Source organism: Ochotona curzoniae, unplaced genomic scaffold (assembly GCF_017591425.1).
Source record: "Ochotona curzoniae isolate NIBS_2020 unplaced genomic scaffold, NIBS_Ocur_1.0 contig_4501, whole genome shotgun sequence".
NCBI classification, from domain to species: domain Eukaryota; kingdom Metazoa; phylum Chordata; class Mammalia; order Lagomorpha; family Ochotonidae; genus Ochotona; species Ochotona curzoniae.
This window is the reverse complement of record NW_024466307.1, coordinates 10,201,834-10,223,620: the sequence shown is the minus strand read 5'-3', so window position 1 is coordinate 10,223,620 and position 21,787 is coordinate 10,201,834. Positions and strand designations below refer to the sequence as shown.

The following is a 21,787-nucleotide window of genomic DNA, read 5'->3' as shown; positions in this document are numbered from 1 at the left end:
TTTAGGGGTTGCATGAAGACAGAGAGGGGAGAGGGGAAATCAAGTAGGCTTGGGACAGAAGTGATCTCAAGGAGGAGACTTTAGATAATGGTGTGTATGACTGTGGTGATGAACCCATGATGTGTAATTATGTCAAAACTTAGCACATTGCACAGTCTGAATGCATTTTATTTTCTCTCTGTTACATTACAGTAAGTCTTTACATTTTCAGCATTCTTGTAGAGATCATATTTTGGATGCAAGTTACAGGAATATCGGTATCTCACCATGAGACCTCCTGGAAACTTGTGTGCTATTAGAACAGTCTGTGGTATTCCAGTGGTGCATGTCAGATCTAAAACAGGTGTACTTCCTTTCAGCCTAGTTACTCTGCCAACCTGTACATAATAGGAGAAAGTAATACAACATTTATTGTTTACAGTTAAAGACAAAGAATTCCTTGAAAATTACAAGCAGTCTCTTGAAAAGTGGTCCCTGTCACAGGCTGTCACTGGTCTAGTAGACACTGGAAGAACAGCTGAGGCCGAAGCTCTCTGCACAAAGGTTGGTGACAGCATTGTACGCTGAGAACAATATTGGGAGGACTCGTTTAGGGAAATTCATTCTTTAACTTCTTTCATATGAATGTAAAAGAAGATGCACATGGAGCATTTGTGACTATGTGTGTTTTGAGGTATAAACATCAGCTTAAAGAAATGGGAAAATGAGTCTTTTCTCCTATTCTTAGTGCCTGAAATGTTTGTACCTGGAAGAAAAGCGTAAAATGTCTTTGTTAAGACCCTGGACTAGAGATAGCCCTCACTCTTAGTTCTTTTTATTTACATTGAGTTACATTGAGAAATGAAGCTTTTCAACACATTATCTGATAATAAACTGAGTCAAACAGACATACTCATTTTAAAATAATTGAGTTATAAACTGCATTGCTGGCTTTTTTTTTCCTCAAAGATTTATTTTTATGTGAAAGGCAGAGTTAACTAGACAAGGGGAGAGAATGACAGAGATCTTCAGTTTGCTGGTTCAGTGGCTGGAGCTTGGCTGATCAGAGGCGAGTCAGGAGTGTCTTTCAGGTCTGCCACATGAGTGCAGGTTCCCAAGGCTTTCCACAGATTTTGCAGGCCGTAAGTAGGGAGCTGGATTGGAACTGGAGCAGCTAGGACATGAACCAGCACCCATATTGGATGCTGGCTCCACAGATAGATGCTTAGCCACAACCCCACAATGCTTGCCCCCAGCATTACTGGCTTCTAAAACTAGTAAATAAATTCTTAGCTTGGTATTTCCAAGTTCTCATTATCCAAGTGTTTATCTTATATAGTTGTGTATCCTTTGATATGACAAAGCTAAATATAATATATATATATTTTAACTAACATAGCAATTGTTAAGAACCTGTTTTGATATGTTCATATTTGGCTTTAATTTTCAGACTTTAAAAAGTAATCCTGATCAGCCAGCTGTTGTTTTGCTTTTAAGACAAGTTCAGTGTAAACCTCTCCTGGAGTCCCGGAAGCTTCTCCCAGATGCTGTCCTGGAAGAACTGCAGAAGACGGTGATGTCCAATTCGGCCTCTGTTCCAGCGTGGCAGGTGAGTGCTTGCCTTGCTGACTTCAGTATCATGATTTTAGCTCAAGTCAGGAATGTCATTCATCTGGCTGTATCTCACTCACTTTTTTTTTCTTTTTTTAAGATTTACTTATTTACTTGAAAGTATGACAGAGAGAGATTGTCTATCTGCTGGCTCACTTCCCAAATGGCCAAAATAGCCAAGTCTGGCCCAAGCCAAAGCCAAGTGCCAGAAAGTTCATCCAGGTCTCCCATATATGTGTAGTAGTCCAAGCACTTAGACCAGCTTCCTGTGCCTCTACACATTAATGTGCCTATGCACATTAGCAGGTGCTGACCCAGAAGCACAGTAGCCAGCATGCAAATCCAGGTTTTTGTTTGGGATGCTGGAATTTCAGGCAGTAGCTTAACTAGCTCTGCCACAACAATGGCCCCACAAATTTGAATATTTTTATTGTAAATAATTGTCTCACATTTGTGATTTGCTTCAGTATTTTCTTTATGTTATTTTTTTGAGGAATAGTTGTTAATTTAAATGATGTATAATTCATCATCTGTTGGATCTTCTATTTGAGAATTTTGCTTATTTTAGTTTATGAAGACTTTTTAAAAATGTTTTGTTTTAGGATTTTATTGTCTCACCTTTCACATTTAGTCTGTGATTTAGCCTAGGTTAAATGTTGTGACTATTACCAAGGTCAAAATTCTTATTTTTCCTCAATGGATGTTTAATTGACCTAATGCCAGTTTTTGAAGAAAGTCTGTAGTCCCAATGAGTTCTTGGTGATGACTTGGTTGTAACTCTTGGGAATCCCTCTTCTTTTCCTTTGCTCATTGATTCTTTTTTAAAAAACTTGGGAATGCTTCATGACTTTGTGTGTCATCCTTGTGCAAGGGCCATGCTAATTTTCTCTGTATCATTCCAATTTTAGTATATGTGCTGCCGAACCAAGCACCATCGATTCTTTCTTATAGCTTTATAGTTAGTGTTGGTGTTTGATAACATTAACACCCACCTACCTACCTTTTTGTCTCATTCAAGTTTGTCTTAGTCATATTAAATCTTGCGCATTTTCATATTGTTAAAATTAATTCGTGTACATACACAGAGAAAGCCCTTCTCAAAGCTTGGTTGAGATTGGAATCTGAAGTTTAATTTGAGGAGTTAAAATAATCTTCTGCTAATTTTTCTAGCCAAGAATGTAACATGTTTGAAATTTCAGCAGTGCTTTGCAGTTTTCATCCGAAAGGTCTTTTATAGTTTTGGTTTTACCAGCAGTCACTTTCTGCAGGCTAGGGTTGTAGGACTGTGGGTCTACAGGCTGTTTAGGCAATTCTGAATGTCTTGCCTGACACATGGTAGGTTTATTTTGAGGTATCTAAGTGTTTGCAGGTTGTTTCTGGTTTGTTCGTATATGCATATATACATGTATATGTGTGTGTAGAAAGTTTGAAACAGTTAGAAAGGTAGTTGCATTTTATATATTGGTCTGCAATAACCTTGCATAAATAAATAAATCCATTTATTTTCTAAAATAGTAGTTGGATAAATAATTGTAGTAGTTTTACATAGGTATTTATATTATTTGCTAATAATAAGTCAACACTCCAGTGTTATTTTTACTTTATGGAGAAAACACTCATTATTTCAGTATTATCGTTTGCCATATTTTTTGGTGTGTGTATGTTACTTTGCTTGAAAGTCAGAGTTACTGAAAGAGGGTGCTTCCCTCCACTGACTCCCTCCTCATAAGGCTGCAACAGCCAGCCCAGGGCCAATCTGAAGACAAGAGCACAAGCTTCTTCCAGGTTTCCCACGTGGATTCAGGAGCCCAAAGATTTGGGCCATCCTCTGTCACTCTCCCAGGCCATCAGCAGGGAGCTGGTTGGGAAGTAGAGCAACCAAGAATAGAACTGGTGCCCATTTGGGCGACCAGGGCTGCAGGCTCAGGATTAGCTTGCTATCACTGAATCAGCACCTGCAGTAGATTTTGATACAGGTAAATCAATTTAAGGAAGTTTCTTCTGAATTTTTTTTCAATGATTAACTCTTGAATTATACAGTGTTTTTAAAAATTTTTTTGGTTACACCTGTTAGAATGGACTATTTCTGTATTTTATAAGTATGGATAATTACATTGACTTTCACATGTTAAGACAGCTTTACACTCTTGCAATAAATCTTAGTTGGTTGTGATATTCTATTTTTATGTATGGCTGCAATCAGTTTGCTAATATCTTGCTTAGAATTTTTTTGCCTGTCTCTTTGAGAGAAGTTAGCCTGTAAACTATTATTCCTAAAGCATCTTTGTCAGAACTTCACATCTGTTACTATTTCTTTTGTTTTTTACTTTCTGAAAAGATGTGTATAATGGTAGCATTGTTTATTTCTAAACTGGGTGAATTCACTGTTGAAGTCATTTAGGCCTGGAATCTTACTTACGGGAAGCTTTTAAATTACAGACTAAATTTATTTGAGACCTTTCTTAATATGTAATTTTCATTACTTAGCCACAGAACTTAATGCTTTTCTAAATTTAGAAGTTAAAAGATTATTTAATTATGTATATGAAAGCCAGTGAGATAGAGACCGAGCTGTGCTGGCTCGCTCCACAAGCCATCAACCATCAAGGGCCTGCCAGGTGAGGCCAGGAGCCCAGAACTCAGTCCAGGCCTCCCACACGAAAGACAGGGACATGGGGACTTGATCATCACCTGCTGCTTCAAGGATGCTCATTAACAGGAAGTTGGATTAAGAAATGGAGCTGGCCCTGCTCAAACTCTTTGGAAAACCAGCCGCACATGGCCCAAATTGATCAGGCCCATGCTGCCCACATGAGAGAGACACGGATGAAGCTTTTGGCTCATGGCTTTGGCCTGGCCTGATTTGGCTGTTGTGGCCACTCGGGAAGAGAACTATCAAATGAGAAATCTCTGCAACTCTGCTTTCCCAGTAAGTGAAGAACATCTTAAGAAAGAAAACAAACAAGCAAACAAGCACAACAAGTGGAGCTGGGACTGAAACCCAGGCACTCCAGTATGGGGTATGGGCATCCAAAGGGCTCTTGACTACTGTGTCACTCACCTCTGAATGCAGCTGCTAACTTCATCAGGGCTGCCTGTGTTGGCAGTGGGATACTGACAGATACTGAACTTTAATCCTCTGCTTCCTTCTCTTCCACTCCTCAGTGGCTGGCTCATGTCTATCAGTCGCAGGGGATGATGGGTGCTGCCGAGATGTGCTACAGGAAGAGTCTCCAAGTGGCCTCGCAGCAGGGCAGCTGGAGCGGGAAGCTCTCGAGTCTGCTGAGACTCGCCCTGCTTGCCCTCGAAGTCTGCAGGGTAAGGTCCTGTCTGAGTGGCGATTGTGAGTGCCTAACTATTTTACCCTCCTTTAACAGAAAAGCTGTTCACACTGTAACACTTTGTTGGATTCTCTGGTTTATTGTTTTATAATATGGGCTCTTCATAGATTTTGTATTTTGGATTCTTGATGAACATAAAAGTAATATAAATCATAGGCTACAGCAGCACATTGTTAATATTTGGTGAAAAAACAAAGATTGGTACAGTAAGTGTTGGATTGTTTAGTCTTTGGTGATTGAAGTTAGAATGAAACCCAGCTACTTGTCCACAGATGACATGCCAGTGTTTAACAGTTCAGTCATTTCTGAGTTCAAGTTGACATTATCTGGGAGAGACTTCTGCTAACTTATAATTTGACATCCTGTTTTCTGATACCTGTTTTCGTATGTTAATCTGAAAGTCTTTGTGCTGGTAGGAAGTGAGGGGAAAGAACACTGCAGGACAGGGTCTATGCTGTAATCCCATCTTGTGCTTGTGTATGTGGTATATATGTGTACAAATTTGTATCTCAAACATATCATGTGGGTTTGTATGCACACGAGAGAGAGAGAATTATCTGGAAATGTAGATAAACAGTGGCAGCCACTTTAGAGAAAGGGACTAAATGTTTTAAAGAAAGATAGAGACTGCTTCTCAGCCTTTAAACTAAGATCATGTGTAAAGAACGATAGAGCATTTTTCGTTTCATATAGTGCTTTTTAGTCTTACCTGAGTTACTTTTACAATTAAAATAGTCATTCTTAACTGTTATACATGGTTAGGAGAGGTTGTTCTACACAGGCCTAAATCAGCTCTTGCTTTTGCTACAGTTGCCCACATAAGTGTAATTTACTCATTTTAAACAGTCATTTTCACAAAGAAATGTAAGAAGTAGGAAAGTTTTTCAGCTTTGCTGCAATTACTCTTGAGCACACAGAAGTGCTTCTTAGGTCAGGGTCCGTGTTTTGTTCAACTAGCCTTTTCATGCTGCCTTGTACTTTTTATGATGAATAGGCAAATAATATTGTGCTCTAATTTGAGGTGATTTGGGTGGAAAGATATAGTAATAATGGTAGTGTAGGTCAACAGCCATTTTGTTTGTCTGCTAGTTACATTTAACAAAAAGGTCTTTCTGATCTGGGTAACTGGGAAGCTGTGAAACTATGCTTAATCCATGTAACATACTTTTCAATATGTAAATGGGAGAAGTGGACACTCATGGTGCCTGCCTTACTCTTTTGGTTGTAAATACTACGTTCTTAATGCTGGGAAATTAAATCTGACCTGGAAGAAAACAAAGTGATAATAGCAAACCCATCTATCCCTTAAAGTCTGTTCTAGGTGCCGCTGTAAGTGCCTTTCACATTTAATAGTCTCAGTAATTCTATTTTAGAGATGGAGAGATTAGCCTGTAGTGCAGGACAACCCAGGTTTACTGCTCGCTGCCCACTGTGTCTTGCTCATGGCCTGCGTTGCGATTCTACCCCTGTGAATCCTGCCACCAGTGTGGTCGATGTGCAGGGCCCTTTTCCTTGTTTGTAACACTGGAGATAACCTTCTTTGCCATCTTGGGTTTTTATCAAATAAAGTAACATTTACACATGCCTTTTTGATCTTTAAACACTATCCAAATCTAATATGTTCTTGTTGAATATTTGACACCCAAATTTATTTTTTCTTATACTTTTTCTTTAGTTTTTGTTATTTGATTTGAGAAACAGAAAGGCAGACATGGAGAGATCTTTATCTGCCAGTTTACTTCCTGGATACCCACAACAGATGAGATGAGGCCAGGGTGAAGCCAGGGGCCAGGAGCTCACTTTCTGTCCCATGTGAGGAACAGGGACGAAGGAACCTGAGTGTGTATGTTAACAAAAGGATGAAATTGGGAATGGACCTGGAGCATGATCCTAGGCACTCCAGTATGGGATGCAGGAATCCCAAGGAACATCTTAATTGTTATACCAAATGCCTGCCTCCATTTATTGTTATAAAGAAATAAAGTGCTATGTTTGTACTGTAAACAACTGGCAATGTGGGGAAGATAGATACATTGAAATTAATCTGTTTAATGAATTACTACTTAATGTATAAGAATATATGAGAGACATTAAACTGCAAGTTTACTTAAGTTGTTACAGAACCAAAACAAGATACCAGATGAAGATTCCTACTTTTAAAAATCGTGTTTTCATTAGAGAAATAGACAGATAATGATCTTGTCTCTACTGATTGATTATCCAAATGCTCAGAGGGCTGGGACTGGGCTAGGCAGAAGCTGGCAGCCAGGAACTCAATCTGGGTTTCCCATGTGGGCAGCAGAAACTGAAGTTCTTGAGACGTCACCTGCTTCTGTCCAGGGTGGGCATTAACAGGAAGCTGCAATCGGAAGTGGAGCCAGGACTTAACCCCTCAGGCACTCTGGTGTGGGATCAGATATCCCGATTGGCTTCTTTACCACCATAGTACGTATCCACCCCCAAGAGAGCTTTGCATGGGTAGAATCTTCACCTATAAGAAAAGGAAATGTGTAAACAGTGGTCTTCCCCATTTTCCCTTGTCTCTTTCCGACCCTGACAACTGTGTAAGCATCATCAAAAAATTTTTTATTTTTAATGAAAAAAAATTAATGTGTTTTTCCTTATGTAATTCAGTAGAGTGCTTATTTTATTTTCAGTTATTAAGAATTACTTATATATGGTATTTCTGCATTAGTATGTTTCATAAAGCTAAGTCTTATAATCCAAATAATGAATGAATAAATACAGTAACATTTCTCTCATAAAATGAGACCTTTTAAAATATTTACCATATTGCATACTTTAATATCTGAAAGATTCAGAGAAGTCTAATACATGGATTCACTCTCCAAATGCCTGGGATGGCCCAGGTTGAAGCCAGGGATGCTGATCTCCATCCAGGTATTCCACAGGGGTGACAGCGACACAGTCCTTGAACCATCATCATTTACTGCCTCCCTCAGCTGTGCATCAGCTGGATTGAAAGTGGCACCAGGACTCTATTCCCTCTGACACAGGGTGTGAACAACCCACGTGATGTCGTACCTAACCGTTCTACCCAACATCTGTCTCTGATTTAAGTTTTTAAATCCCTGATCTGTTTGGTACTTTGATTCTTTATTGCAATTTTACTTTAAAAAATCCTAGCCTTTTCTGTCTTAGAAAAATTTTTTAATGTGGAACTTTATCATTAGCAGTTGAAGAATTTTTTTCATGTCAACTTAAGGGTTTTTATTTTTGGTAATTCAAAGGCTTGCTAATCCCTCAATTTTATTCACCTGTGTAGAATGACACATTTTTTTCTCTTGACAAATAACTTAGTATTTTGTAAATGATGTCTCTCTAAAACCCGTCATTGTGGCCTGCACACTGTGGCTTGTTAAGGGAAGCAATTGGGTCCTCTGTAATTTTTAGTATGTTCTGTGTAGCATTTGTATGGACAACTAAGTGTTCAATACGTGAGAGCTAATCTGTGTTGTATCTCACAGGCTGATGTTTCCAGTGACCACTGGCCATCGTTGGTTCAAGAGGCTACCACCGAAGCCATGAAACTTTGTTTTTGTCCATTGGCTGTTCTTTTACAAGCCTTGTTACAGTTCAGACGCAAAATGGGGGCAAGGTATGGAGATTTTTTTGTTCATTGTTTTTTTTTTCTTTTTTCTTTTCACTGCTTCTTTTTCAGTCCGCCTAGGAAACGAAGAAGGATTTCTAATCAGTTCAACAGACCTTAAGGTTATTCTTTAGGTTTAAAAAACAACTTGGTGCACAGATACAAACCGCAAGAGGGTTAGCCATGACTGTATTTCAAGCAAAGAAGATTTTGAAGTTTTTGTTTTCTGCACAGTAAACAGTAATAAATGTATTTAAAAAACAGACGCGTTGTTACAAATAGTGTTTTAATAGTGTCATTGTATGTCTAAAAATTTCAAAAGCTGCTCAGATTAAAATATAAAAATTCAGGCCATATTTTTTCTAATGGGTAGGAATAGGCCAGGTATAAATGAGAAGAAAATTACTTTAAAATCATGTAGATGAAAGGGATAGTTAAGAGCGCTCTAAACTCTGAAACTAATGTGCCACTCTAACATCTGTCTCACATGATACAGAAGGCTGTAAGGAAAATGATTTTTAGGAACCAGCATTTCTGGAATGTGCTAGATGCTGTAGAAAAGGAGCTTAATTCATGAAAATGAGAGTATGTAGCAGAAGACATCCAAAAACGGGAAGGGGGAGAAGCAGGACCCTGCAGCTAATCGTCATTTCCAGCACTGTGCATTAATATTTCTTCAGATTTGACTGTATATGTTTGAGATTAGTTTCACTAGGCTATAAATTCATACGTTTAAATGAACTTTTATATTTGATGCTCATTGTGGATGTCTTAGAGGGCACTGACTCCTCTGCCCCTAAAATCTTGTTAATACCACTATTATTTTTACCTCCTCTTAAAACCAGCCCAAATAAATACATCATCTAAGCAAAAAATATGCCTACTATTTGATTCCTGTGCAAAACATCAAAAAAATGGAAGGCTAGTTCTTATAGTTCAAGCTAATCTCTACTTATAAGATGCTTCTACTTAGCAGTTTTAAAATTACTGCTGTTTATGTTGTTTCTATCAGTTCAGAAATTCTGGGTTCACACGTGGTAGTAAATTAAAAAAAACAAACAAAAAAATCAAATATAACTGCACAGTAGTCTGTTGTTACAATGGGTTCACACACTGTGTATTTCTTTACAAATGTACATTGAAAGCTTAATATTGAGCCCAGCTGCTGCCTAAAGTTTGCTAGGATTCCATCTAGGAGCTGATTGGAGTCCTGGCAGCTCCACTTCTTATCCACTTGCTGCTGTCCTGTGGGAAATCCCAAGGGAGCTCCTGGCTTTGATCTGGCCCAGCTCTAGCTGTTGAGGCCATTTAGAGAGTGAACCCATAGATGGGGGTTCTTTCTCTGTCTCCCTACCTGACTCAGCCTGTTAAAAAAAACAAACAAAAAAAGCTCTTAAAAAGTATGTACACTTGGCTTCTAGTACAGAGGATAAATATTTCTTGTACCACTGTATATCTTTGGTGTTATTCATTGTTTTATTTTCTGCCTATTTCTAAATAAGGCGAAAGGTGCAGCACTCTGAAGTGCACACAAGGCCGGCTGTTCTCTCCATTCCAGTTGGCTGAGCGCTACTTTATTTATTTCAAAGTGGGACTAATATCAGCAGTAAGGTTCTGGATATTATACATGGCCATATGTGTAAAAAGCATATCATTCACAGGTACCTAGTATATGATAAACACGTAGGAATATTAACTGTTATTATCACCTTTATTGCTGTATGAACTACCAAATGGTGCGGTTATCAGGTGTGGGACTAAAGTGCATGAAATGATAATGTACTTGCTTTAGACCACATGTGGCTTCTTTCTTGCAGAGACACACGGCGACTGTTGGAGAGGGTGGTCTATCAGCCTGGATACCCCCCGTCTGTGGTATCAACTGCGCGTTGGTATCTGCTGCGACACCTACACGCCAAAAATGACTATGAGCTCATTGACGTAAGGCACTATTTTTATTTCAGATATTTCGTCCTGAAGCTAGGGGGTGTTAGTATTATTTTTCAAAATTACCCTAGTTTTATGATTGAATTTTTAGAAAATAAGCATATAATTCTTTGGCCAACAAGAGAATATTATGTCTATTGTGGCACCTATTGAAAAACAGAAAAACATTTATGCTTATAGCTTAAAGGTTAAATATTTAGCTTATGTTTTACCATGTGTTAGTTTTGAACTTCCCATTTCAATATTATAAATAGCAAGATCCATGTTGTTGGAGATAAGTAACAGGACAAAGATGTGTTTAGAAATAGTTTATACAAGTATACCTGTATCAAAAATCACACGGTACCCCATAAATATGTCTAATTTTAATTTTTAGCTAAAAATTGAATAAATAAAGAAAGAATAAGACTGTAAAATATAGATTGAACCTGTGTGTGCAAGATGCCTTACAAGCAATCTGTGGCTAGGGTTTTCTTTGACTGTAATTATTTGAAAGCCAGAATCCAAATCAATAGCAAATACCGAGGCCTAAGGCATGATTTTAAAACCTTGCGTCCTTATTGGTTGTGAAGTGTGCAGATGGTTGGATACTAGCCATAGGCAGCATAGTGTTTTATTTTATCTATAAAGAAATATAGCAGATTCATGGCTGTCCTTATATACTTCTATGTCAATGAATTCTTGCAAACTTTCTTAATAAGAGTGAGAAAAGGATAGGTAGTACTTTGTCTATGAACACATGAGAAAATTGTAAATTCAAATCATTCATCAAATGTTGTGAGGTTTATAAAAACTTGGAAACTGCTGATCTGAAGCCCTTATTTAAAAGTGAAAGTGATAGTGCTGCAAATGGCTTCTAAACTTAACCTGAAGCACTACCAAGAGCCAGTCTTTCCTTCTCCTTTCCTCCTCTCCCTCCCTGCCTGCCTGCTTCTTTGCTCTCTTCCTTCCACCCCTCCCCTCCTTCTTCCCTGTGTATTTCTGTATTTCTATTTTTTTCCCTTTCATCCAGAAAGGAATGGCTTAGCTGCACTTCCATTTATTACTTGCTATTCCATTGGAAGTGAATGAATAGGGGCTAGCTGCAGGGTAATCCTCTGCCAGTGGCTCAGCATATGGACACCGATTCTAGTCCCAACTGCTCCACTTCCTGTTCAGTTTCCTGCCATGGCCTGGGAAAGCAGAGGAGGAATCTTGGATTCTCATACCCATGTGGGAGAGCTGAAAGAAGCTTCTGGCTCCCAGCTTCATACCAGCCCAGTTCTGGACATTACAGGCATTTGGAAGATAAAAGATTTTTCTCTCTTTCTATGTCTTTTTTCTCTATAACTGTGTTTCCAGTACAAATAAATCTTTTAGAAAAGAAAAAAAAATGCATGAAGAATATGGTGTAGCAAAAGGTAAATCTAATTAAAAAGGATAAACAGAAAGCCAGAGGAGGAAGCTGATGCGTGAATTACTGTTGGTCTTGTATTAACATTACCAAAAAATGACATTATTTCTACAAGAAGCTGGGAATAGGGGCTGATTCTGGGACCCAGACCATGAGCTCCTATCTGGAATGTGGGCAGCCCAAAAAGTTTCTTACCTACCACTACAAGTGCCCGGGTAGCTTTTAATTTTTATTCAGTGTTGTCAATGGCAGCAATAAAAATGCTGTCATCCATGTTACCAAGGCTTGCCTCTCTTTGATGTTAGCTTTGGCTGGACAGTTTATTTCAGCAAGGGACAGATTGCACACAGTCACTTTATTCTGTGTAGTCTGGTGTTGCACTTTCAAGACTACTGCTCTTTGGCATACTTGACTGCTATGCATCTAGACGTAGATACTGTTAATAAGCAAAACTCTTAATGGTTCTGTATGTAATTTTCCCACAGGTGCTGATCAAGAACGCAGAAACCCACAGCGATACAAGGGCACTGGAACTGAATCAGAAATTATCCTCGCAATAGCAGTGGGTTATTTTACAGTAAAGAAGCATAGAAAAAACTGTGCAACTGAAACAATGAGTCAAGACCTCCCAAAGCACCATTTTGTTAAAAACTATAATCATCTATTTGTTTTCTTTTTAATCTAAAGAACTTGAAGTTCTTAAGTTAGGGATGTAGCTTTCCATTCGCTCTTTACCTAATTTTAAACTGAAAGGCACAATGCAAGGCAATCCACCATCCCCTGGGTTGCATACCAGTTATCTGTAAACATGGCCGTGTGCTTTTTGCATGGTGTACGATTGGATATCTTGTTTTTTTTAAAAGCCCTTACAATAAAGCCTTAATAGCCATTCTCTAAATAATCTGCAAAAGAAGATTAGCACAATGCAGAATTTTAGTTTGTAAAAAAAAAAATTCAGTTACTTTTTCCTGTAGAGTTCAGTCCAACTCATCATAAAATCCAAATAATCTTACAACCTGTTTTGCTAGTTGTTCATTTATCTCTGATTCTGTCGAAGAAACATAGGTTCAGAACACTCAGGTGTGTGGATGCATTCAAAACCGTTAATGGAAAATCATGCTGTCATGTTTACTCAGTCATGCATTCCCTTCAATTATGATGAAAAACTTGAATTTTCTGAAATAAAGAAAAATGTAGCATCTTTCTTTACAGTATCAGTTTGAGACACACTCCTAGATTTCAAATTTTAAACTTGAAAGGATAGGTTTTTTTTTTCTGTAAAGGTTTTTACGTGTTTAAAGAAACAATATGCTGCTTATGTCAGATTGATGGCTTTAAAAATGTTTGTGGACATTTACTTGTTATTTATCATACAAAAATAGGCTATATAATCTCTGTGTATGGTTTTTCTGAAGCTGTAGGTTTACAGTGTTACTTTGTGAGCTAATATAAATTGATAAGCTGCGATTGTATTTCGAAGGTTAGTCTATTAAGAACTCTAATCTGAAGTTACCCAAAATTGGCTAAACATAATCATCTCTCAGACTTCAGTAATCAGGCTCGTTAGGGATGAGAGCACCTAGGACTCTGCATTTCAAAGGCATGTCTAAGACATCCTGATGTTCATTCAGATTTGTGAGGCACCGGTTAATGCAGTGCTTCCTCCCTTTCTTTATGTAACAAGGTGAGGCACACTCTTCCACCTGCTTCTCTCCCACCCCATAACTGAATGTTCTCGTGGACCTGGCCCTTGCCCTGGGGTGCACCGTGCACAGGACTGCCTGTACTCCATGGTGCCCAGAGCACAAGCCGCTTCTATTCACTCCATGCCTCAAATTTTCCTGTCCTCCCTCTGCTTTCTGATGGTGTTGCCACGGCAGTGTGCTCTTTTTTAACCTTAGCTCCTGGCTCCTAATCAAGGGGCAACCGTTAGACTTCTTTCCTCACTTCCAGGCTGCTCCTACCCAGGCTGTGTAGAAAGAAGTGTTGGGAAAACACCTTCATGAAAACCATCTCAGGTCATTCTCTGCTCGGTTGTGTGCACTTATCCTTTCTTAACTTCTGCTTGTTGTCGGCTCTTCAGATTGCTGCTGGGTTACTGTGAGCCTCGCATCATTCCAGTTCATGTTTTTGTAGAGTTTATTTTGTGCCAGACTAGGCTCAGTGTACGTAACATTGTTACCTAATGCTGGTTCATCAAGGAGAATGGTGCTAAACAATAGTTTAAACCAAAAGAAATTTGAAATGAATCTGTATCACTGGATTCTAGAAACTCTGAAAAGTGGCCAGCATTTTCCTGCAGAATTTAAAGGAAAAGTTTCATCAGAAGAATTCAACTAAAGTTTACTTCCTGAAGAACCAATAACATGCATTCATACTATTTTATTTGTGTTGTATCTTGTTTAGGAATGGTGATGTATTTTCTGCTCTTTTTTAGCCACTTCTTGGCTGTTCCTGGTTAAATGTATGTTTAGTTGTTAGATATATGGTAAAAACATTTCAGGTCACAAGTAAACTTCCAGGAACAGTATCTGTTTGCTTGGGTTTGCTTGTCATATTTCTTGAGCTCTCTCTTTTGGTCATTTTAGTTGAGTGGAAGATAGGGCAGGGGAATCTAGTTTAAAATGCCAACTTCTTTTTTCACTTTACAAAGTAAGCAGTTGACAAATTGCTCTTTAATATCAGTTTCTGCTACAAATAGGATTGAATGGAAATACCCGGGTTGTACAGCAAGGGGATTGGAAGATGTGATTGCTTAAGACAGTGTGAAATGTTAGGCAGCACGCTGGTGGACGGAACTGAAGCATGCTTTGGTATAGGAGTCAGCGACACTTGCAGATTCGTTTTTGTGTTGTACATGGGAAGATGTTGGCACTTTGGCCAAGCTTAACTCTTGTTTTTCCACAGATCTCTCTTCTGATTTCAGTTACAGATAGGGAATTCTAAGGCTTCCAGGCTGCATGTTACAAGGCACTCAGCAGCAGGCTTCAACAGACCTGGAATTTGTTTTTGTTTTGCTTTTGCTTGGCACTTTAAAAACAACATTTGTATATCCTACAAGTCCAGAACATTTTCATATATGAAGATTTTCTGTAAAAATGAAATAAAAAGTCAGGGCACTCTTTTAGAGAGTGTGTACCCCATTTTCAGTTGAGCAAATGTGTTCACTTCAGACCTGTCTCCAGGACTTCAAGGGATTTTCCTTTCCTTGTTTGATTCAGAACTTTCTGAGGAACAGTAATTTCAATTATTTTATTGTTGTTTGGGAAGTTTGAAAGTCAAAATTAGCAGAAAGAGTCTTTCATCCTGTATCACACGCCTTCCTGCCCTCCCCAAATGAATTGACCCAGGCCAAAGGCAGGAGGCAGCAGGCAGGAGCTTCTCTAGGTCTCCAATCTGGATGCAGAGGCCCAAGGACTTGAGCCATCCTGCACTGCCTTTCCAGGCACATTAGCAGGGGACTGAATCAGAAGTCTAGCAGCTGGAGCATGAAGTGGCACCTGTGTGGAGTGCCAGCATTGCAGGTGACAGCTTTACCCACTAAAGTCATAATGCTGGTGCCAGTATTTTCAATTTTAAATTAACACTTGCCTTAGAAAACATTTGAAATGTTTTCTGATTAGTTTTAAAGGTGAAATTGCCTGTTTGTTTTAGTGAAGGGATATGGTGGCAAAAGAGGTTAATTATATTGAAAAAGATTAGGTTCTATATTGTATCTTTGCACTACAGAAATAATTTAGGTGTTGCGATCTCTGAGTTCGTCAGCCAAAAGTTCCATTTGGGCTTCTTCATTACATACTTTTCATGTTTTTAAAGCTTATTATAAAATCAAATTTAAACAATATAATTATTGTTTTTTTCTGGTGATAACATAGGTAATGAGAATTTACCTTGCTTCCTGCTTGTGGTAGGCAGCATAATGGCTGCCAAACATATTCAGACCCTCATTGCGAGAACTTGTGAAGCCAGGACAAAAGAAAATTCTCTCATGTGATTGGTAAGTGTGGAACTTGAGATTGAGAGTGTGAAGGGGAGCAGGTGGAACCAACTCAACTGCAGTTTAAAATTGGAGAATCTTTCTGAGAGAGATGTGACCAGGGAAACTTAGAGAGATGGGATACTGCTGGCTTAGAAGATGGAGGAAGGGGCCAGGCACCCTGGGAGAGGTGGCTTTCTGGGAAGCAAGGAAACATTGTCCTGTGGAACCTGGAAAAGAGCCCAGTGGACATCGTTGATGGAAGCCTGGGAGACCAATGTCCAACTTTAACCTATTGTTAAAAAAGGAAAGTGATCAAGTACAGATAAGTTGCTTAAAATGTTTCCTCACTGTGAAAGTACAGATGCCAAAAGAATCTTAAGAATGTATGTGTTCGTGTCTGTAGTTAACATCTGAATTTTCCAAAGACACTGGGAAGCAATTCATTGTTAAAGTATTTCATGTCTTGAGAGAGACTGCGAGATTATTCTCCCACAACCTAAGTGGTGTGTCTCCAACTGAGTTTTGGTACTGAATGGGTAGCTTGGGTGTTTGAATAGCAGTGAAGGCAGTACTTATGAGTACCTGGGTTCAAGTCCCAGCCCTGTTGTTATAGCTATTTGACCCAGAAGGTGCGAAATCTTTTAACACACACACACACACACACACACACACACACACACACACGTACGTATATGATGATCATGTGACTAAATAAGTCAGATTGGCTTTTAGCTGTCCAATGGTGACATTCTTTTTTAGGATCACCAGTTTTCCAAGCCAGAAGTAAGCTGAAACAAGCTGCTTGGTGCTGTACCATGGAGCAGCCAGCCACTCTGCCATCCACTAGGCAGAGATAACCCTTAAGTCACATACTCTAATGTAGAACCCCCAGTAGGAGACCCATGCAGTACAGCACAGACTTTGATGCTATTCCCTGTGCTTCAATCATACAAAATATGGTCGTTTATTAATCTCTGTGGAGATGAAAAAATCCTTCAGGTTAGTTTCAGGAAATCAGGAACTTTTCTGGAAAACCACTATATATACTGGTTTAAAAATCATGGTCTGAGGCTGGTGGTGTGGTGCAGTGTTAAGCGACTGCCTACAAAGTTAGCATCCTGTGTCAGAATGTTCATTTGGGTCTGGCTTCTCCGCTTGTGATCCTGCTCCCTGCTAATGCACCTGGGAAGTCAGCAGAAGATGCTTCAAATACCTAGGCCCTGCAATTCTATGGGAGACCTGGATGGAGTTCCAGGCTCCTGGCTTCAACCTGGTCCGGTCCCAGCTGTTATGGCCATTTGGGGAATGAATCAGCAGATGGAAATTCCTTTCTCTAACTGTGCATTAAAAAAAAATCTTTTTAGAAAAAAGAATACACATATCACACATTTTACAAGTCTTAATTATTCTGTTCAATTGAATAGATACAAAATATTCTACAAATAATTTTTATATGCATGCTTAGCTCCTATAATGCAGAAGTTATCTTGGGAATAGGGGTCAAGTGATGCAGCAAAAAAGATGGCCTGGGTTTTATCTTTGCAGATGGTTACATGTTTACTTGCCCATGTGTGTACCTGGCAGTGCTTTTCTCTTGTGTTTGGGACACAGATGTCTCTGGTACAAGAGAAAAGCCAGATGGAACTAATTTGTGTATGTGAAGAAAGACGTTAGACAGAACAGTGCTGAGAAGGCAAATTTATATTGCAATAAGCATCTTTTCTAAGGTAAAATACATATAAGGCACTTTAGAAAGTCAGAAAATGGAGTTACGAGATACATTTATTTTGGTGCAAAAGACAGGAAATTCATGCATAGTTTTTTTTTTTCTTGATGTGTGTTTTCCATGAGCTTTTTGAAGACCTCTTGTATACATGGATTTCAAATGTTTTTGTACCCAATCAAAATGACTTCATTGCATTTCCTGGGAACTTTTTATGTTCCCTCAAGTGTTCGGGTTGCCTTATGCCAGCCTACTCATGACCCAGAACCAGGGCTGTGCCTGTGGATGGAAGACTTACAAGGCGGGTTTAGAATAATTTCATTATTCCCTCACATGCCCCAGATTTGCAGTAAGCACTGGGGAATAATTTGCAAATATTGGGAAATATGGAGGAAGCAACAAGCTTTTGGGCCCGATCAGGCAGCTACTAGAGTGTCTCAAGTAAGATAACACATTGCAAAGGCTCTTGACAGCACGCCAAACTTCTTTTTTGTGTGCTTATGGGGTGGCACACAGGGCAGTCACTGGGTTTAGACAGGTCAGATCTTAAGATCCCTCAAGATTTCCCAGCACAAAAGTGAGATTTATTTGCCTGTTTTCTCACTTGCATTTTTTGCGACTGTGGAAGAGGGCCCGGTTTATGACCTGGTGGTGGGTCCATTAGTTATTTCTGACTATATATATGTGTCATTATGTATATTATATAATGTATACTATACTCTAATATATTGTATATATATATATATAGTATATATAATCTAAAAATGAGATAACAGAACTTTAGCAAGGAACAGAGGGTTATGGAAATTTTGCCCGTACCGTTGGAAACTTTCTTGGCTATGTAATAAGACAAAGCTCTAAAATCGTGTTAATTAAACCCTTTCCACAGACTTGTATGTCTGCTCCTGGAGAGGGAAGTGGCTAGCTGGCTAGGGACCAAAAGCAGCCTGCTTGCTGGCAGCAATTTTACCTCAATCCAGGAGGGGCCATCACCCTCTCTCCGAGAAGAAACCATACATTTATTTTTATGGCATTTAAGGGGAATCATGAAAGTATTTGCAACCGATCTCTGTTGAGCCATTAGGCACACAGTGTTCCAGCTTGCCTCACAGCACAGGGTCTCCACTCCAGTGGATAGAGAACTGGTATTAAAGCAATACCAAGTAGCACAGTAAGCTGCACCACCTGCCACCAGGGACGCTAAAATCCTTTCAATGACATGCCCTTCCTCACTTCACTGCCTTCTCAACCCCCTCAGCCAGGACACCTGCAAGTTCCCTTGGTGTTAGATGTCCTCAGGGGGTGTCTCCCCCTCCATGTGGCCTTCATGCCCCCGCACCCAACCTCACCCACTCTAGGAATCTCTTCTTCATTTGTCTTGCCCAAAGCCATGTCTCTGCTGGTGACATCCACAGGGAACTCCCATGCTCCAGGCCATCTCCCTGAACCACCAAGCACCTCCACTAAGATGTCCCATACATTCCTGGAAATCAGTTTATTGGAAACTGAGCTCATGATCTGCACTGCAGCACTGTCTGCCTCCTAACTGATTACAATAGCCAGGGCTGGGCCAGGCCAATGTCAAGAGCTGGAAACTATCCTGGTCTCCCACGTGTGTGGCAGACACCAAGCACAAGGGGCATCTTGCGCTGCCCTCTTAGGCACTTTAGGCACATTGGAAGCGAAGCTGTGTTCTTTATACAATGCTGGCATTCTAAGCATCAGCTTAACTTGCTTGGCCCCTAAAACTTTCAGCCTGGTCCCAGCTGAGTCATTGAAGCCATTTGGGGAATGGACCAGAAACAAGATGAACCAAGATGGATTCTCTTTCTGTAAACTGCTTTAAAAATAAATCTTTGTAAAAATGATTTGAATGGCTTCAATTGCTGAAAACTAGAGACATTCCTTATATTGAAATCGGACTAAAGGGATGTTCAGTGATGAACTGGACCTACCCAGTGGCTCTCATTTGTCATAGCTTCCGCCATTCTTTAATGTCTTGTGCCTGGTATACCTTAATGATTCAGCACTTTTATGTTGCCTGGCCTCCTCACCCTTTTATTTGTAGGCAAATAGGAATATAAAAATAAAAGTTATAGGAAGTAACTCCCTAGTTTTTTCATTCACAGATGGAAAACATTGTTAATTTTCTTTGCTTTATTGTTTTTTTTCCTGGTGCATCCACACCCTTAAAAGTTGGTGAGAAGTAAAGACACATCTGAACTCCTCACTTCCCACTCAGAGATAGCAGCTCTCCTCTTTGCATGTTCTCATACAAACCACTCCATGGGCTGGTGCAAAAGATGATGGCGATGGGAAGGTTTTATATTTCCTGGAGCTCCACAATCTTACGCTGCAATTTCTTCAGGTCTTTCTGTACTTTATATTTCTCTAAATCCATCTTTGTCTTCTGTATTTGTTGGAGGGAGGTGAGAGAGTCATGAATTGATTTAAATCCTGTGAGGAGAAAGGCAGAGAGAAGAGGTATGCTAAAGCAACACATCAGAATACATAAATATTTTACAAAATGACTGATCAGCAGCTCTGCCATGATTGAGCCTCATTTAATTCCAAGCACACCAAGTTCCATTGGGACCAGTCTAAATGCTTACCAGCCCTTCCCTGTGTCATGAAGATGCATTAGCAATGGTGTTTTCCCTGATATTCTCATGAACATTAACTCCTCTCTTTCCTCTCCCTGCAAACATATTACACAACGAAGTGACTCTATATTTCAACAGATATGATATATTTGTACAGTCTCTTAACCTATTAAAGAAATTTCTTGTTACCACACTGACGGTAAAGACCACACGAAATTTTAAAAGTTTCCTGGATACTGGCATTGTGGTATTGTGAGTTAAGTTACTGTCTGCAGTGCTGGCAGTGCTGATTTGAGTCCTGGCTGCTCCAAATCTGATGCACCTCTCTGCTAAAGCTCCTGGAAAGGTGTAGGAAGATGGCCCAAGTGCTTGGGCACCTGTGCCTTATGGGAGGCTCAGAAGAAGCTCTGGCTTCTGGCATTGACCTGACCCAACCTTGGCTATCATGGCCACTTGGGGAGTAAACCAGCTGATGGAAGCTGTCTCCCTGTCTTGTTCTCTCTACCTCCTCTCATTGTATTCTCTAACTCTGCCTTTCAAAAAACAATAAATCTTTAAGAATATTTAAGAATAAAGCTGCTATATACATTGCAAAAAAAAATATTTAACAAGCTCTCTGAAGTGACTGACAGACCTAGAGTAGCCACCTGCTCCCCTTCTCCTGCCATGCTCCACACCCTGGGGTCTCCTCTCTGCAAGCCAGCATGGCATCCCTTATGCACTGCTGGTCACTGGTGACCACAGGCCCACCAGGGCTTGGACTGCCTGGGTCACTACTCATTCTCTGTACTGTGGTCCTTTGTTTTTTTAAAAAATTTATTTATTTTTATTGGAAAGTCGGATATACAGAGAGGAGGCGAGATAAAGAGGAAGACCTTCCATCTGTTGATTCACTTCCCAAGGGGCCACAATGGCCAGAGCTGAGCCAATCCGAAGCCAGGAGCCTATAGCCTCTTCCAGGTCTCCCTCATGGGTACAGGATCCCAAGCAGGGAGCTGGATGGGAAGCTGGGCCACTGGGATTAGAACCAGCGCCCATATGGGAACCTGAGGAAAGGTTCCCATAAGGAGGAGAGGTTCCTAAAGGAGAGGGCTTTTAACTGCTAGACGACCTTGCCGGGTCTCTGTAGTCCTTTCTTTAATGCATCACTATGACAGGCACAAGGAAGCTGACAGTCCTTGGAGCCCCCCCTTGTCTGGAATTCCCAGTTAGCAAAAGGCAGAAGCCTGTAAAAGGTGAGTTCCTCTCCTACTCATCTGTGGCTGTGCTCAAGAAAGTAGTCAAATCCCACCTCAGAAACAGGTCCCATGATAGAACTGCCCATGAAGCATGAGAACTCATCCCTGACTCATTTTGATATGGGGGTGGCAGGTGGCAGTTGTGGGCAACAGATTCTACTGCTGTGCCAAGAACACCTGCAGAATGAGACCATGCTGTCTTCCCTAGGAACCTGCTCCAAGGTAAAACTTGGGAGGATTTATCTGCATGTGTTTCTATGATCTAGAGGATGGAAAGTAGGTTGTGGCTTTCCTTAACTTACAGGAACCCCTCTGACTCCTGGTAATTCCATTAGAATTGTCACTCCGGGCAGATGGCTGCTC

At 40.0% G+C, this 21,787-nt stretch overlaps 2 protein-coding genes and 1 non-coding gene across 4 annotated transcripts in view; 1 reads left to right on the top strand and 2 right to left on the bottom strand.

The window, feature by feature from the left end:
• TTC37 (tetratricopeptide repeat domain 37) overlaps window positions 1–13,357 on the top strand; it is a 67,168-nt gene extending 53,811 nt beyond the window's left edge. For both annotated transcript variants that reach the window (XM_040986060.1, XM_040986061.1), the window contains 6 exons: window positions 422–543; window positions 1,430–1,588; window positions 4,756–4,908; window positions 8,420–8,550; window positions 10,359–10,482; window positions 12,367–13,357. In XM_040986060.1, the coding sequence (XP_040841994.1) occupies window positions 422–543; window positions 1,430–1,588; window positions 4,756–4,908; window positions 8,420–8,550; window positions 10,359–10,482; window positions 12,367–12,441 (764 nt within the window). In that variant the 3' untranslated portion in view covers window positions 12,442–13,357. The remainder of the gene's footprint in view (window positions 1–421; window positions 544–1,429; window positions 1,589–4,755; window positions 4,909–8,419; window positions 8,551–10,358; window positions 10,483–12,366) is intronic.
• Window positions 2,416–2,522, bottom strand: LOC121160387. Its single transcript, XR_005884540.1, has one exon. It is a non-coding gene; the product is annotated as a U6 spliceosomal RNA (small nuclear RNA).
• Window positions 13,358–19,730: 6,373 nt separating the features above from the next.
• FAM81B (family with sequence similarity 81 member B) overlaps window positions 19,731–21,787 on the bottom strand; it is a 36,272-nt gene continuing 34,215 nt past the window's right edge. Inside the window, exon 8 of the mRNA XM_040986059.1 lies at window positions 19,731–20,040. Within this exon, the coding sequence (XP_040841993.1) occupies window positions 19,907–20,040 (134 nt within the window). The 3' untranslated portion in view covers window positions 19,731–19,906. The remainder of the gene's footprint in view (window positions 20,041–21,787) is intronic.